The sequence below is a fragment of the Notamacropus eugenii genome, chromosome 7, assembly GCF_028372415.1.
Source record: "Notamacropus eugenii isolate mMacEug1 chromosome 7, mMacEug1.pri_v2, whole genome shotgun sequence".
Lineage (NCBI taxonomy): Eukaryota > Metazoa > Chordata > Mammalia > Diprotodontia > Macropodidae > Notamacropus > Notamacropus eugenii.
The window spans coordinates 38457081-38474872 of NC_092878.1; the positions used below are offsets into that span (position 1 = coordinate 38457081).

General features: G+C 40.9%; 1 protein-coding gene across 1 annotated transcript in view; it reads left to right on the forward strand.

Moving 5' to 3' along the window:
* Positions 1-5228: 5228 nt before the first annotated feature.
* Positions 5229-17792, forward strand: part of TRIP11 (thyroid hormone receptor interactor 11) — a 93808-nt gene continuing 81244 nt past the window's right edge. The window contains exon 1 of the mRNA XM_072625062.1: positions 5229-5767. Within this exon, the coding sequence (XP_072481163.1) occupies positions 5629-5767 (139 nt within the window). The 5' untranslated portion in view covers positions 5229-5628. The remainder of the gene's footprint in view (positions 5768-17792) is intronic.

A 17792-nucleotide genomic window follows, 5' to 3' on the forward strand; every position in this document is an offset into this window, starting at 1 on the left:
AGAGTATAATTCTTCATTTTGTTGACCAGAGTCACATGAGAAATGCTGTCAAATGCTTTGCTGAAGTCTAGGTGTTTTATGTCTACATCATTCTCTTGTTCTATCACTCTAATGATATTATCAAAAAAGAAAATAAAGTTATTTTAGTACAATCTTTTTTTTTTAACTACACCCCTTTTCTCAATGAAGTTATGTTGACTTTTCCCTGTCTTAATGGTCTTAAACCATCCTTTTAATACTGAGTTCTGGATTTTGTCAGGAATTGAAGTCAATTGAAATGAAGTCATTTGCAGAATCCATCTTCTTGACTTCCTTCATAATTAGATTAAAATTTGCCTTTCTTTTGTACTGTAGCACGTTTCTCATTCTCCATGATCTTTAAAAAAAATAAATAAAAATGTTTTACATATTTATTTTTACATCACCTAAATTTCCTCTTTTGTTCCTCCCCTTTCCCTCCCCCAGAGATCTGTCTCATATAATAAATAATTTTTAAGAAAAAAAGGGAGAAAGAAAAGAAAACCAAATCAGCAAAACCAATCAATACACTGAAAAAAAGATCTGAAAATACATACAATGTTCCAGAACTGTGAATCCCCTACTTCTATGGGGGAGATTTCTTATATTTCTTCTTTGAGGTCATGTTTATTCTTTGTAATTTTGCAAAATTCACTTTCAATTGTTTTGTGATTATTCTTTTCATTTACATTGTTGCAGTCACTACATATAGATATATACATACATATATAGACTCTGCTTTTCAACAGTTTATGTAGTAATAATAGCTAGCATTTATATATAGCTTTAAGATTTTCAAAACACTTTGCTATATTTTCTTATTTGATCCTACAAGGTAGGTGCTGTTATTATTCATATTTTGCAGATGAGGAAACAGGCTGAGAGAGATTGAATGATGTTCTCAGGGTCACATACCTAATGAGCATCTGAGATAGGATTTGAACTCAATCTTTTTTACTCCAAGTCTATCTCTCTATGTACTGTGACACTTAACTGACTCCTATCTCTTTCTATGCTTTTCTGTATTCATCATATTCATTATTTCTTAAAGCACAGTAATATTAAATTCCAATCATGATTTGTTGAGCCATTCCCTAATCACTGAGCATCTACTTTGATTGCTTTTCTTTGCTACCCCCAAAAGTGCAGCTATATGTAGTTTGGTGTGTATGGGGATTTCATTCTTATCAATTACCTCCTTGGGGTATATGCCTAGTAGTGACTGGAATCTTGGCATCAAAGAATATGGACATTTTAATCTTTTTGTATAAGTACAAATTACTTTCCAAAATGGTTGCATTGATTCACAGCTTCACCGACAATGCTCTCATGTACCTCTCTTCCTCTGTTTTGTCTTCTTTGCCAGTTTGGGGAGTGTGAGGTAAAACCTTGGGATTGTTAAATCTGCATTTCTGTTATTAGTAATTTGGAACATTTAAAAAATATAGTTGTTAATAATTTGCAGTTCTTCTGAGAGCTGTCTGTTCCTATCTCCTGACCACTTATCTATTAGGGAATGGCTTTTGGTCATATGTATTTTTATTAGTCCTCTACATATCTTGAATTTTTCCTCTTGTTCAGTCATGTCAGACTCCTCATAACCCCATTTGTAGAATGATTGGCAAAGATTCTGTAGTGGCTTACCATTTCCTTCTCCAGCTCATTTTACATATGAGGAAACTGAGACAAACAGGGTTAAGTGACTTGTCCAGGGTCACACAGCTAGTGTCTGATGCTAGATTTGAACTCAGGTCTTCCTGACGCCAGGGCAGGTGCTATGCCACCTAGCTGCCATATAGTTTGGATACTAAATCCTTATCTGAGAAATTTGATACAAAGATTTTTTCTCCATTCTGCAACTTCCCTTCTTATCTTACAATCATTAATTTTCATTGTGCAGAAGCTTTTCATTTGCTTGTAATCAAAATTAGTTATTTTAGTTTTTGTAATTGCATTCCTTACCTGATTTCCTTGACCTGTTAGAGATGACTAACCGTGGCTCAGTACTGCCTGTTTCAATGTATTCAATATTTTTGAATAACTCCCAAACTTTGTTCTTACATGTTCTGGGTTCAATCTTGGGGACTTCCCACTAAATGTTCCTTTTTTCCTCATTCTCCCATCCAGAAGTCCCTATATAAACAAAATAATTTATATAGTAAGTAGGCATCTACAGAAGTACAGCCCTTTAGCTCCTGCGCAAGTACTCAGGCTAATAAAAAATTGAATGTAGGACAAGCTTTATTTAGCTCAATAAAAAATACAAAGGATTTATACTTTGATTCACTTTCTTCAGGGAACCTCACTTCCTTAGGGTCTTAGTACTTACAGCAATGGAAAGGAAATCTTCACTCCCTCATGAGAAACCCTCAACTTCACTAGTTGACTCTCTCTCTGAACCTACATACTCTATATAATTCACCTTTATCAAAAAAGGATAAGGTTCCAGTCTGCATTTATATATCACATTTTTTTTTCTGTTGTTGATCTATGGCTCAGGTTCCTACTTGTTCTAGGAGCTCCTCCCAGTCCAAGAATTCCTCTGCTAGTTAATATAGGACTAAGACTTGGTCTAGCAACTGCACTATCATTTGCCACAGCTACTGGTTTCCTTCTTGATAAAGCCTGGCTCAGTAACTCCTTGCCTCTAGATTAGTTCCCCTGTCTGAAAAATCATCTTCAGAAGCACATCTGACTACGTCACTTCTCTGATCAAGTAACTTCAGTGGCTGCCTTTCTATTGCCTCCAGGATAAAGTACAAGCTCTGTTTTGAAGCCCTTCATGACTTGACTCCCACCTACCTTTCCAAGAATATTTGTACGTAGCTCTCTTCCCTATACTGTCATTCTTCATTCTAATCAAACCAGCCTGCTTTTTCTTCCCTAAATTTGACCTTCTATCTGCTTCTCTGCCTATGCAACACAGGCTTTTATTCAATGCCTAGAAAGCACTCAGAATCCGTAGTATGGCCAAGAATTGCCTACTGTGAAGACCAGCAAAGATGGCAGACTAGGAAGAAACAATACTGTCTAGCTCTTTGTATACTTACTCCAACAAAGACTGAGGAAGAGTACCAGACTGAGTGGTGCTAAGGAGTCCCCAGAGTAGTATCAGTGTGTCCTTTTTTTAGTTCAGGTTTATATATGGAGACAGCTAGGGGCTTGTGGGTACTGGGGAAACAGGGGAGGGGTGTTCACTAGGAAGGTCCAGGAGACAGGGTTAGGTGCCTTATACAAGAGAGGGAGCACAGAACAGTTGGTAGCTGGTAATTGGTAAGCATTTATTAAACACCTATTATGTGCTAACCTTTAGAAATACAAAGAAAAGCAATAAAGACAAAAAACAGTTCCTGATCTCATAGTGCTCAGTCTAATAGGAGAGACAATATGCAATCAACTAGGTACAAACTTGTCTGTCTGTTTGTCCATCCATCCATCCATCCATCCATCCATCCATCCATCCATCCATCCATCCATCCATCCATCCATCCATCCATCCATCTGTCCTGTCTACCTATCTATGCATCCATTCATCTGTATGCACATTCATCTGAGATCTATTTTGTTGTTTAGTTATTTCAGTCATGTCCAACTCTTTGTGACCCCATTTGAGGGTTTTTTGGCAAAGATATTGGAGTTGCTTGTCATTTCCTTCTCCAGCTCATTTTACTGATGAGGAAACTGAGGCAAACAATTTCCACAAACAGTTACAATGCTAGTAAATGTGTGGACAAATCTGAACTCAGAAAGATGACTTCCTGACCCCACACCCAGCATTCTATCCACTGTACCACCTAGGTGCCTTCTACTGAGATCTATATGCATATATAAATACATATATTTACATATATATAAATGTATAATACTATTATAGAACATATATTATTACATATAACAGTAAATATTATTTTTTATTTATTATATATTCACATATATGGAATATGGTAAATATATTACAATGTGTAGTATATTACAGCTATAAATATAATCATCACACAATATATGATACATCATAATGTATTACAATATTATAAATATATAATGTTATACATTTATATACTTTTATATGTATATTATATGCATAATATAGAGTTTAATGTATATAAATATACATTTATAGGAATGTATAATACCATATTTATATTATATACATTGATATACATACAATATACATTTATATACATATATAATGTTATACATCATATATTTACAATATATTTCCATATCTCCTGTGTGTATATATATATATATATATGAGATAAATAGGAGAGCATGTCAGAGGGAAGGCACTATGATTAAAGAAGACTGGGAGAGGCTTCTTACAGAAAGCGGTAGTTTAACTGTGTTGATTTATTTGATCCCAACCCGTTCAAAGCCTCCGGTTCAAGATGTGTTACCTACTCAGCTTTTCAGACTGCAGGTCCAGCGCTCCACCTAGCTAGGAAAGTGCTTTGTCTCTTTGGTGACTTTCTTCATGTTTCATGTGGTCTTGTCAGTTACATGAGTATCCTTCAAAACGCCTCTTGTATCTATTCCAAACTTGAGCTCAGGGTTGTAACAGTAACAACTTTTTCGCTCAGCCCAGGACCTTGCACGCCGATTGGGGCTTAATGAATGCAGTCAGACTGGTGTCAAGCGCGGTTCATCTGGGAGAGAAGACGGTGTTTCTGATTCCAAGGCTAACCCTTCCTAGCTCCCTGAGCCTGCGTCCTCACTTGGAGAATGAAGGCGCTATACTAAAAAAACGGTATATAGTCAAAACTTTGTCAACCTTCAACAACGTTCTATAAATGCTATATTAATTTCAACATTAATTAACATATTAAAAATAAATAATAATATTTTAAAAAATCCTAGGAACGGCCTCACTGGCCACCCCTTCGGCACGGCTCATTTTATCTGTTGTATAGGGGATACTTAATCCATAGTTAATCAAATGTCAGGGAAAATCCGGCTGCCCAGGTTGGAACCCGTTAAGTGACACGTCGCCCTATGTACAATAGAAGTCTTTCTCTAAGTGGTCAAACTCTGTTTTTTTTTTTTTTTTGCTTTTTTTCCCCGAGGCGAGGGTTTAGGCATCAGCAGGGAGAGAGGGAGCTCTCGAAGCGTTGAATGTTGAAGGAAGCCCAGCCCTCTCTGGCACGGTCCTCCCGCATCCCATCATCCCCCGCGACATGGACACGTCCTCTCCTGGGCGGCCGCTCTGCCCCGCTGGTGCCCGGCGCCCTCTCGGTGATCCGCCGCAGCCCCCCGGGCGGGTGTCATGGCTGCCGGCGTCGAGTTGGCAGGAGTTGTCCGCCGGGCCGGCGGAAAGTGGCCCAAGTAGCCGGATAGACGCGTACCCCGGCGTCTCAGGAGCTCCCGGGCATGCGCCAGGCTTCCGTCGCAGGGAAGAATTTGGCGGTGTTGGCGGGTGTCCGTCGTTCGCCGCTCCAGAACCTTCTGGGCGGCGGTGGTTGGCTGCCGAGGGGCCGGCTCCTCGTTCCCTTCGAAGGCCGGCGTCGCCTTGGAAACCGGCGGAACGCTTCGGGCGTCTGATCGGGGGGCTGCGCCGCTCAGCTCGAGCTCGGCCCCGCTCGGGAGGGAGCTACTTCGCAGTCCGCCGCCGCGATGTCTTCGTGGTTGGGCAGCCTGAGCTCTGGCCTGGGCCAGTCCCTGGGCCAGGTGGGCGGCAGCTTGTCTTCTCTCACGGGCCAGATCTCCAGCTTCACCAAGGACATGCTGTTGGAGGGCACGGAGGAGGTGGAAGGTAACACCGGGGCCCTGGGGATCCCAGGAAGGACCCCGGGGGAGGGCCGCCCTGGCCGGGACCCCGAGGCGAGGGACCCCGAGGGCGAGGGACCCCGAGGCGAGGGACCCCGAGGCGAGGGCCGCTCGGGCCGGGACCCCGAGGCGAGGGACCCCGAGGGCGAGGGACCCCGAGGCGAGGGCCGCTCGGGCCGGGACCCCGAGGCGAGGGCCGCCCGGGCCAGGACCCCGAGGCGAGGGACCCCGAGGCGAGGGACCCCGAGGCGAGGGCCGCTCGGGCCGGGACTCCGAGGCGAGGGCCGCCCGGGCCAGCCTTCCTCTTCAGCCGTGGGGACATTGAGGCACACAGAGGCGGCGCCGGTAGGGATGTTGACCCGGTCCTCCGACTTCCCATTCCAGTTACTTTTCCACTGCCCAACTGTCTGGCCCCCTAGTTTTTACCCATCCCCTGTAAAAATCTGGAAAGAAATGCCACATTCTTTTTCTTTTCCTTCCGTTGTCTGAGCTCATTCTGTCAAAGTTCCTCCCCTCCTGTCCTTGAGGTCCCCTCTCTTAGCCAAGGAGATCTCCAGTTTCCTTAGCCCCCTTCCCTCCCCCCAAATTATCGATTGAGTCTTCAACCTAGAAATGGTACTTTGGCATCTTGGGCAGGGAAAAACAACTGTTCAACGGTATTTTCTTATCCAGGAATGCCTCTTTGTAGAATTGAAGCTGGACCGAAATTCTGGGACTCCTCATAAAAAAGAAATCTCATTACTCTCACTCAGAAAATAGTTTTTGTTTATCACTATTTTTGAAAATTTAATTTTTCTCCTTACTGTCACATCTTTGTGAGACAAGTAAAGCCAAAACACTTTTAACTGACCGGAATGCTGTTCACTAGCCTCAATAAACATAAAGCAGTCTTTTCTGTGTTTTCTCTGACTTAGGATATCTTCTATTAGTAAAAATTGATTTTTATTCTTATCACTTCTTTTTGCCTTTTTTTGGACAGTGTATTTTGATTTGTGCTTATTTTTTGTCTGTATTCTTTTTTCATTTTCTGCATTTTTCCACTGTCAAATGGTGCTTTGTACTTGACAGTTTTCAAAGCATTTTTTCACCAATATAATCTTGTTGAATTCTGACAGGAGCATTTTGAGATGGGCACAATAGGATTTTTTCCCCTCAATTTTTACAATTAAGAAAACTGAAGCTTAGAAAAGGAAAATTAGGGTCTTTGGTCCATTGGAACCTAAGTAATCTAATATTTTAGATTCTCACTGCTTTTTCCTTTAATAACTGTTCTTGTAGACGTCAGTAAAGACAGTGACTCACCCAGAGTTTCACAAGCAAATAATAACTATTTGTAATTATATAGCACTTTATGATAACATCGTTTTCTATCTTGTATCTTATGTAATAGTCCCAACAGCCCTATGAGACAGGCATATTATCTAACACTAACAAGGGGTACCTCTGAAACCTAGTCTTCAGACCCAAAGTCCAGTGTTCTTTCCATTGTATAAAAATACCTCTCATAAAGTTAATTGAAAGGTAGTATTTACTAACATTTCTGTCTTCAGTTGGTGCTTTAAGTGATTTTGGAGAGTCACAGAATTTCTGAGTGGAAACATCAGTGACCTACAGCTAGGTGGTGCAGTGTAAGGGGTGCTTAACTTAAGAGGAAGATCTGAGTTCTTTAATAGCTGTGTGATTTTGGGCAAATCATTCTACCTCTCTCAGCTTCAGTTTCTCCTTGATGGGGCACAGAACGTTCCAGCTCTAAATCTGTGATCCGGTGATGCTATGTGCTACAACCATTTCTCTAAAACTATCTTTACCCTATCAAGTGGTCATCCAGGTCCTCTTAGAAGAACTCCAGTGAAATGTAACCCACCACTTTCAGCCCTTTGCACTTTGGACAGCTTTACTTCTCAGGAAATTTTTCCTGAAATCAAGCTTAAATTTATTTCTTTGCACCTTCCACTCACTGTTCTGCTCTCTAGGGACAACAGAGCAAGTCTAATCATCTTCCATAGACGGCCCCCTGGACACTTGAAAACTTAAAATTTCCTAAGTGCTCTCTTCTTCAGGATAAACATACTTAGGGTAAATATTCCTCTAACCAGTCTTCATGTGATATGGACTCAAGGCCCTTTACTATCTTGGTTGCTCTCCTCTAGAAACTCTCCAGCTTATGAATGCCCTTAAACTGTGGTCTTCAGAACTTAATTAAGTACTTCAGATATGGTCTTACCAAAGTAGAATGTGGAGGAGCTGTTACCTCTCCATTCTTGGAAGCATTGTCTCTCTAAAAAAAAAGTTATGAACTGGAAAATAATCAACAAAAATAAACATTTCCATGTGCAAAAATAGCACAGAAAAAGATTATATATAAAACCATGAATTTACTATGCACACTTAGTCTTAAAAAAATACCTATCATGATAATTTAAAATGGTATTACCATCATTGCTTTATCCTTGCTTGTATGTCTTCTGAACTTCTTTCTGTTCTCTTATGTGTATTTAAAAAATACCAGTGCCTATTTTAATGTAGCCCAAGATTTATTAACCTTTTGACTGCCTTATCACACTGCTGATTCATATTAAGCTTTCAGTCCACTAAAACTGGCTTTTTTTTAAGACAGTTTACTCTTTAAACATTTCTTTCCCATTTTGTATTTGTGAGTTTGACTTTCTTGAACCCTAGTGTAACAATGCATTTATTCCTATTTAATTTCTTCTTCTAAGTCAGTTTAATGCTCCAGACTGTCAGCTTTTTCACTCTTGACTCTGTCATCCATTAACTGTCCTTTTCAGCTTTTTGTCATCTTCATGTTTTTATGCCCTTTTTCAAGTCATTGATAAAATTGTTAAACCACATTGGACCAAACAGAGATCCTTAGGGCAGTCCATTGTATCCTTTGTGCCAAGTTCATGGTTAATGACTATTCAACTAGTCAACTAGTCCTCCCTCTCTTCCTAGTCTAATTATATTATTATCTAATCTAGGGGTTTCCAGATCCATGGGGACTGGGAGAGGGGCATAGGAAGGGAGTAATTTGAGTAATGGGAATTTACATCAAGCAAGAACTGTCTGTATACATATTGGGAGTACATGCTCAAAAATTTCTTACTGATAGAGTTATTTAATAAAAAACTTGGAAAAACACTAGTTCATATCTTTTCATCTTTCCACAAGAATAACATCAGAGACTGTGTCAAAAGTTTTTCTCAAATCTACATAAATTGTATTTCAGCATTCACATTCTACCAGCCTTCCTAATCCTGTAAAAACTGGAAATGAAGATTTGTAATCATTCAGTCCACTTGGGTTTTTAAAGTGCACATTGTATTTTAGGCATTTTGCTAGATACTGGGATAAATCCAAAGGTAAGATAGTTATTGCCCTTAAGCTTATATTCTGCTTATGTTCATGCATAAGTAAATACAGGAGATATACAAAATAAATGCAAGAAAGATATAAAGGGCAAATCACTTAACAACTGGGTGAATGAGGAAAGAACCGTTGAAAAAAGTGACATTAGAACTGAGACTTGTAAGGAGTTAGAAGTATAAAAATGAGAGTTAAGAGGGAGAGCATTTCAGGAACGAGGTAAAGGCTATGCCAAGGTATTTTGGTGGGAGATGGATGTCATGTATAGGGAACAGCAAACAGCTAAACTTTATGTTAGATGGAATCTGAGGGGGAGTAGTATGTAATCACTTTATACAGATAGAATAGCACCAAATTGTGAAGGGCTTTAAATGCTAGAAGAGATTGTAAAGGTCAAGAAGGATAAAGACTGAGAAAAAGCCATTGGGTTGAGTAATAGATTATTGGTGACCTTGGAGAAAGCAATTTCAGTTGAGTGATGTGAATGAAAGCGAGATTGAGAAAGAGGAATTGAGAAGTAATTGGAAAGTTATGGAGTGTTGGGAGTTTCTTCTGGGAATTTGGCTGTGACGGGGAGAAGAGTTAGAGGCCAGTAGGTTGAAGAGTTGGTAAGGTCAAGTAAAGGTCTTTAATTTTTTAAATAATGGTGGAGATTTTGGCTATTTTGGAGACATGAAGGAAGGAACTAGAGGATTAGAAACTTAAAAATTAGGGTAAAAAGGGATAATTGAAAGGGAAAACTGCAGGAGATGGGAGTTAATGCATTTGTGGGTACAGATAGGTTGGTGTGGACAAGGAGAAGGGCAGTTTGTCTAAGATGAACAAAGGAAAGAATGAGGATGGTTCTGAGACGATTTGAAGTTTTAAGTAGGATAGGAGAGGGAGCTTTGATGGATAGTGCAATCTGAAGTGAGGTTGTGATCCTATATAGGTGGCTCAAAAAGAGAATAAAATGTTTGTGATGGCCATTAGGGGTATTGTGATTAAAAAGTTAATCGGGAAAGTATAAAAGAGTTGGTGTGTAGCAGTGCCATTCTATTGAGATTGGATTAAATAAAGGAACCAGTCAAGCGTGATTATGTGACTTTCTCCATTGACATTCAACAATAAGTAAACAGGAGCAGAGAAGGCAAAAGGTGGGAATAGTTTAGTATTGGGGTTTGGAAAAAAGGATAAATACCAAGGGGACAGTGGGACAAGTGATCCAAGGGTCAAGGACAGAATAAAGTTCAACTGATTAATCATAAAGCCAGGATTTTGAAGAGAGAAAAGTGAGGCCAAAGAAAGAGTTGTAGCCTGGGAAAGCTGTTTGTAGTTCACTCTCGAGAGGACCATGGCATCACCTTCCTGATATCTTGGTCCTCTTCCAGAGAGGACAAACAGCCTGGGTGTAGTAGTAGCTGCCCTGCTGGGGACCCAACTGACCAGTTGCAGTTGAACATTGCAGCTCCTTCCTTCCTTCCTTCCTTCCTTCCTTCCTTCCTTCCTTCCTTCCTTCCTTCCTTCCTTCCTTCCTTCCTTCCTTCCTTCCTTCTTTCCTTCCTTCCTTCCTTCTCTTCCTCCCTCCCTCTATTCCTGCCCCCCTCCCTCCCTCTCTCCCTCCTTTCATTCTGTCTACATAGGGAATCATACTCTTACCTACAGGTACTTTTTTGCCTAAAGGAATAGTCACAAAAGTATCTTGGGGTTTACTGGCTAGATTTCTTTCTCAAGGACCATACCTTCGCCCCACATCACTCAGGCTCTTGTTGATTGACCAACAGTAGTCCAAGCCTCAGGTGGCCCTTGTTTGGGCCCTGATGGCACCGAATGAGTGTAAATAGCACTTGTTTCTGTTTTGACTGGTAACCTTAAAGGTCTCCTCATCCAATACTGATTTTTTTTTTCTTTTGAGTAGGTAAAAGAGGCCTGGGAAAAAATGAGACCTGGGAAAAACCTTAGCTTAAAAAAAAAGCCTGAGAAATCAAGGAAAGGGTGGAGTGACTGGAAGTTGTACTGAATACAGAGAAAGGAGATTTGGAAGGGGAAGACACAAGGAAAGCTAGAAGAACAGGAAGTTATAGTCAGAAAGGAATTTCAGTTTTATGGATTGTGGAGATAGAACAGTCAGGATGGATGATATCAAGGGTATGAGCATTCCTGTATGTGACTAAGGTAGGTTAAGGCATGTGCGCACACACACACACACACACACACACACATACAAACATATTTACATATGTATATAATAGCATTTGAGGAGGTTAATGAACTGGTAAGTAACAGTATTTGAAGACTAACATAAAAATTGACATCTTCAAGTGTTAAAGGCAGGGTTTGATGTTGAGAGGAAAAGACCGTGAGCTGGTACTGCACTTCTGGAGAAAGAAAAAATTATCCTTGAGACTAGTAGGTAATAGTCACTAGGCTCTGGATTGGGTGATATTTATGGATGGAGAGAATCTCAAAGCAGGGAAATCTTGGAGTTCAAGTGGTTGAGGGAAGGCCTGAAAATGACAATGAAAGGCAAGAAGAATTCCTTTTACTCCTAGTCTAGTATAGTGGAATGCAGGAGAGAGTATTTTCTAATACTAGAAAGGGTAGTCAATGATGCAGTGTTTTCAGGGGAGAATCAGATTTTTGTGAGTATAAGAGGAAGAAAAGTTTGAATGCTAAGGACTATTTGTTAAAAATAGAATGAGCTATTGTTGATGAAGTCATGCTGTCTCTTTGTGATGAACACTTCCTTTTCCATATGTTCGTTAACCAACCTTTAAGAAATACATTATAGAATTTTGGTAGGAATGGTAGTCAAGAAAAGCTCCATTCTTTTTCTTTTTTTCTTTGAAAACAAGTACATTTGTACTTCTCCAGTCCCATAGCCAGCATCTCTTCCATTCTCTAGGATCTTTCTGAGAGTATTGACAATGGTTCAGCAATCACATCTTTGAGTTCTTTCATTACCCTGAGATTGCAGTTCTTCTGGGCCTGAAGACTTAGATGCACCAAGGTACTCCTTCCTTTCTACCTCCCTTAGGTATCAACTATCTAAAAGAATTTTTGCTTTTGCCTTTGCACTCCAAAGATTATTATGCCTGGAAGAGAATACAGAAGTGACAATAAGTGCTTTGTTTTCTCTCTTTTATCACCATCTCTTTCATCTTGATCAGTGGTCTTATTTTGTCTTTGAGTCAGGTAAACAAGTCAACAAGCATTTATTCAGTGCCTACTATATATGCCAGGCCTGTGCCATGTCCAAGAAATACAGAGAAAGGCATAAGATAGTTCTTGTACTTAGGGAGTTCTCAGTCTAGCAGGGAAGACACTACATAAATTATGTAGAAACAAGAAACTTAATCAGCAGAGAGAAGACACTAGTATTAAAGGAGATTGGGAATGACTTCTTATAGGAAGTTAGATTTTAGCTAGTCTTGAAGAAAGCCAGGAGGCTGAGATGAGAAAGGAGAGTCCAAGTCATGGCAGACTGTTGGTAAAAAAAAAAGTTGGAAAATGGAGTGATATGTGTGAGGAACAGCAAGGAGGCCAGGCACTTACTCCTTTTTTTTGAGCTGCCTTTCCAAATAGCATACAAAACATAACAAAACAAAAACTACCTAACTCTTCCTTCTCTTTGTCTTTAGCATTCCTTGCCAATCTCATCTTACTCTGATAATTTAGGACTTCGGACACCATTCTTATAGGACTGTATCCACAGTTTTTTTTGTTTTTGTTTTGTTTTTGTCACTTTCTCTTCCTTTCATCTTCTGCACATACCTTTAAAAATCTAGGCTGGTTGAGTTCCATGTGTATTCAGGTCTGTCTTTTTAGACAACTTTTCCATCTTTAGAACTGTTGCTTTTTTGATCTTCAGCTTTCCATTTCTCCTAGGTCAGCTGTTTTGTTAGAATTTGGTCCTCCCAAACCCTTTTTTGAACTCCTTGAAATATGTTTTCCCACAATCTTGGGTGTGTGTCAGACTGTGCTCAAATGTTTTCTCTTTCTCTATTACAGATTTCCTATGATTCTAATTAAAGTCACTTTCTTCTTGTTGGGAGAATCTTTTCTGGAATAGCATTTCTTCTCCTATCTCCACTTAAAAAGTTTTAAAAAAATGATCCACTTTGTTTTTTTTTTTTATTTAACTTTTAACATTTATTTTCACACAATTTTGGGTTACAAATTTCCTCCCCTTTTATCCCCCCCCCCAAACCCGAGCTTTCTGATTGCCCCTGTGACCTATCTGCTCTCTCTTCTATCCTCCCTCCCTGCCCTTGTCTCCGTCTTCTCTTTTGTCCTGTAGGGCCAGATAGCTTTCTTGACCCCTTAACCTGTATTTCTTGTTACCCAGTGGTAAGAACATTACATTTGGTCCTAACACTTTGAGTTCCAACTTCTTTAGCTCCCTCCCTCTCCACCCCTTCCCCTTGGAAGACAGGCAATTCAATATAGGCCATATCTGTTTAGTTTTGCAAATGATTTCCATACTAGTTGAGTTGTATAGGACTAACTATATTTCCCTCCATCCTATCCTGTCCCCCTTTACTTCTATTTTCTTATGGTCCTTTCCCTCCCCATGAGTGTCGACCTCGTATTGCATTTTCCTCCCCATGCCCTCCCCTCCATCCTCCCCTCCACCCTGCTTGTGCCCCTGTCCCCCACTCTCCTGTATTATGAGATAGGTTTTCCTATCAAAATGAGTGTGCATTATATTCTTTCCTTTAGTGGAATGTGATGAGAGTAGACCTCATGTTTTTCTCTTGCCTCCCCTCTTTATCTCACCACTAATAGGTCTTTTGCTTGCCTCTTTTATGAGAGATAATTTGCCCCATATAACTTCTCCCTTTCTCCTCCCAATATTTCTCTCTCACTGCTTGATTTCATTTTTTTTTTTAAGATATGATCCCATCCTCTTCAATTCACTCTGTACACTCTGTCTCTATGTATGTGTGCGTGTGTGCATGTGTGTGTGTGTGTGTACTCCCACCCAGTACCCAGATACTGAAATGTTTCAAGAGTTACAAATATTGTCTTTCCATGTAGGAATGTAAACAGTTCAACTTTAGTAAGTCCCTTATGACTTCTCTTTGCTGTTCACCTTTTCATGGTTCTTCTTCATTCTTGTGTTAGAAAGTCAAATTTTCTTTCCAGCTCTGGTCTTTTCATCAGGAAAATTTGAAAGTCCTCTATTTCATTGAAAGACCATTTTTTCTCCTGAAGTATTATACTCATTTTTGCTGGGTAGGTGATTCTTGGCTTCAGTCCTAGTTCCTTTGACTTCTGGAATATCCTATTCCATTCCCTTCTATCCCTCAATGTAGAGGGTGCCAGATCTTGTGCTATCCTGATTGTATTTCCACAATACTTGAATTGTTTCTTTCTAGCTGCTTGCAATATTTTCTCTTTCACCTGGGAATTCTGGATTTTGGCCACAATGCTCCTAGGAGTTTCTCTTTTTGGATCTCTTTCAGGCGGTGTTCTGCGGATTCCTTGAATATTTATTTTGCCTTCTGGTTCTAGAATCTCAGGGCAGTTTTCCTTGATAATTTCATGGAAGATGATGTCTAGGCTCTTCTTTTGATCATGGTTTTCAGGTAGTCCCAGAATTTTTACATTGTCTCTCCTGATTCTATTTTCCAGGTCAGTTGTTTTTCCAATAAGATATTTCACCTTATCTTCCATTTTTCGAATCTGCGCGGTATGTTCTGAGATATCTGTCTTTCTCATAAAGTCCTTAGCGCCCATCCGTACCATTCCAGTTTTGAAAGATCTATTTTCTTCAGTGAGCTTTTGAATCTCCTTTTCCATTTGGTTAATTCTGCTTTTGAAAGCATTCTTCTCCTCATTGGCCCCTTGCACCTCCCTTGCCAACTAAATTAGGCTAGTTTTCAGGGTGCCAATTTCTTCAAGATTTTTTTGGTTCTCCTTTAGCAGGGAGCTGATCTGCTTTTCATGCTTCTCCCTCATCCCTCTCATTTCCCTTCCCAGTCTTTCCTCCACATCTCTAACTTGATTTTCAGAATTCCTCTTGAGCTCTTCCATGGCCCGAGCCCATTGGGTGGGCTGGGACACAGAATCCTCGATTTCTGTGTCTTTGCCTGATGGCAAGCATTGTTCTTCCCCATCAGAAAGGAAGGGAGGAAGTGATTTTTCTCCCATAAAGTACCCTTCAATAGTTTTGTTTCTTTTCCCTTTTCTTGGCATTGTCTCCCCCTAGTGGCCTGACCTCTGAATGTTCTCCTCACACCCTCCTCGCCTCCTGGTCCTCCCAGCGTTTGGGGACCGAGATTCAAATGCTGCTTCCCGCCTTAGGGCTTTTGGCGCGGGCAGGGCTGCTATTCAGTGTGAGATTAAGTTCAGGTGGTCAGGTCGGGGCAGGGCCGCCTCTCAGGCCCAGTTCCCTCAGGGGGTGTATGCATAGACCTTCCACAATGGATCCAGGCTCCCGCCCGCTTGGGGATCCGCCGTCTGCAGCCGCCTCTCAGTCCCCACCTCCCGGGGGGGGCCCGAGCCATGGGGGCACCACGCTCCCCTCTCGACCCGCCAAAGAGACTCTCTCACCCACCCCCGTCAGACACCTGTTGGTGGGGGGGCTTGTGCCACCGCTGGAGATCCCGTCTCTGGAGCCCTCCCAGATCCGTGTCTCTCGGAGCCGTGGCCGCCGCAGGTCCGGGCTGGGCTCCACGTCTGCAGCGCGACGGACCTTATTTTGCGAGAGGTTTGCAGGTCCCTCTGTGGGTGGGGGGACCCGCGTGGCCGCTGAAGATCCTGTCCCCGTAGCCCTCTCGGATCTCCTCCCCTCAGTGTCGAGGCCGCGGCAGGGCCGCACCCCGCTCCCCGTCCCGGCGCCCAGTCCGTGGCGCGAAGGACCCCCCGCGAGAGGTCCGCAGGTCTCTCCGGAGCAGGAATCTCCCTCGCTCCAATACTCCGTGGTCTCTGGGTGCAGAATTCGCCCTGGCTTGGTCCCCTCTAGCCGTTCTGTGGTTTGTGGGCTCGGAGCTGTGTGTATGTGCGTCTTTCCCCACTTTGTTTTTATATGACAATTATTTCTAGATATTGAAGGAAAACTGGCAGTGGGCTGAGTTTGGCCCTTGCACAGTTGTTTGTCAGTCCCTGGGCTAGGTGATGTCCAAGGGACCTTCCAGCTTTAACTCCTCTAATGAGAGCACTAGGTACTTTCTTTACAACAATCCTGTCTGGTAAGTTGTACAAGTATTATTACACCTATGTTTTACAGATGTGGAAAATAAAGCCTGGAGAGCCTTACTCTGATGGTTTGCCAAAAATCGTATGGTTAGTAGTGTCAGAGCAAGGACTTGACCCTAGAACCTTTAACTTCCATTTACACTATGCTAGGAACTGTGGTAGGTGCTGGGGATGCAAAAGCAGTAAGAAAAAAACCAAACACATTCCCTGCTCTCAAGGAGCTCACATTACAGTGTGAGAGACAACATGGAAAGAAGGTAATTGTGTAGGGAAGACACTGGGAGAGGAAGAGAGGGGAATAGGGAAATATCTTTTATAGATAAAAGTAGGATTTGAGCTGAGTCTCAAGGAAGGCTAGGAGGTGAAGGTAAGGAGGGAGAGCCATTTGAAATCATTTATAAGTAAAGAGAAAGTACTTCTACTATTGTAAGACAGGAAAACAATTAATACCTCTGTGAAGTAGGTAGGGTAGCATCAAATACCATCATCCCTCTATTTTACAACTGAGGAAACTGAGGTCCAAAGAGTTTTAAGTTACTTGCCCAATTCATACTTCTATAATGCTTTCAGACTTACTAGGTTTTTCCCTTACATAACCTTTAATGGTAATTTGTACAAGTATTATTTTACTTATACAGTTTCTAAAATTGTATATTTTGAAGATGTGGAAATCAGTGCTTGGAGAAGTTTGGTGGCTTGGTAGACTATAGTCAGTGTCAGTCAGATTTTGAACCTAAGTCTTATGGTGCCAAATACATGCCTCTTACTGTTAGCTATGCTTAAAGTCACCTTTCACTTTTAATAGACTGAATGAAAGTCAATGAGTATTTGTGTTGACCCCTGTTTAAATGATTGCTGTTTACTAGGAAGGCGCAGCAGGCTGTGGGGAAAGAAGCGTTTAAATCTAGCTTTAAATCTAAAAGTGTATAAAAGATATATAAGATTCAGTTTCACAATTTTGGGTGAATTGATCCACCTAACATATAAAATAAAATAATACTTTTCACTAAGCCCTTCTTGGAATGGGATAGAAATGTATGTATTTAGATTCCCTGAGAGCTTTCATCTTTGGTTGCCTGGCCATTGTTTTTCTGTAACACATGGAATTTAATATTTACTTAGTGCCCATAGGAGTATGACATCGTGGTGATGACTTCAGCATGTCACTTTAAAAACAAAAATGATTAAGTATTTAAATGCAGGTAGTTACATCTGAATACTTAAACCAAAAGTATCAAACTTGCTACAAAACTTTCAGATGTGGCTGAGCCATATTAAAATGTAATTGGGAAATGTTTAACAAAATGTAGTACAAGGATATATAGAAATTCTGTATAAAATACGGAAACAAATAATGTTAATTTGTGGTTTTCTAAGTCATTATGTGGCTGACAAGGCTTTGGACATCCCTAAAAAATTCTGGCATTTGACCTTGAACGATGCAGTAAAATGTCAGTTATAGT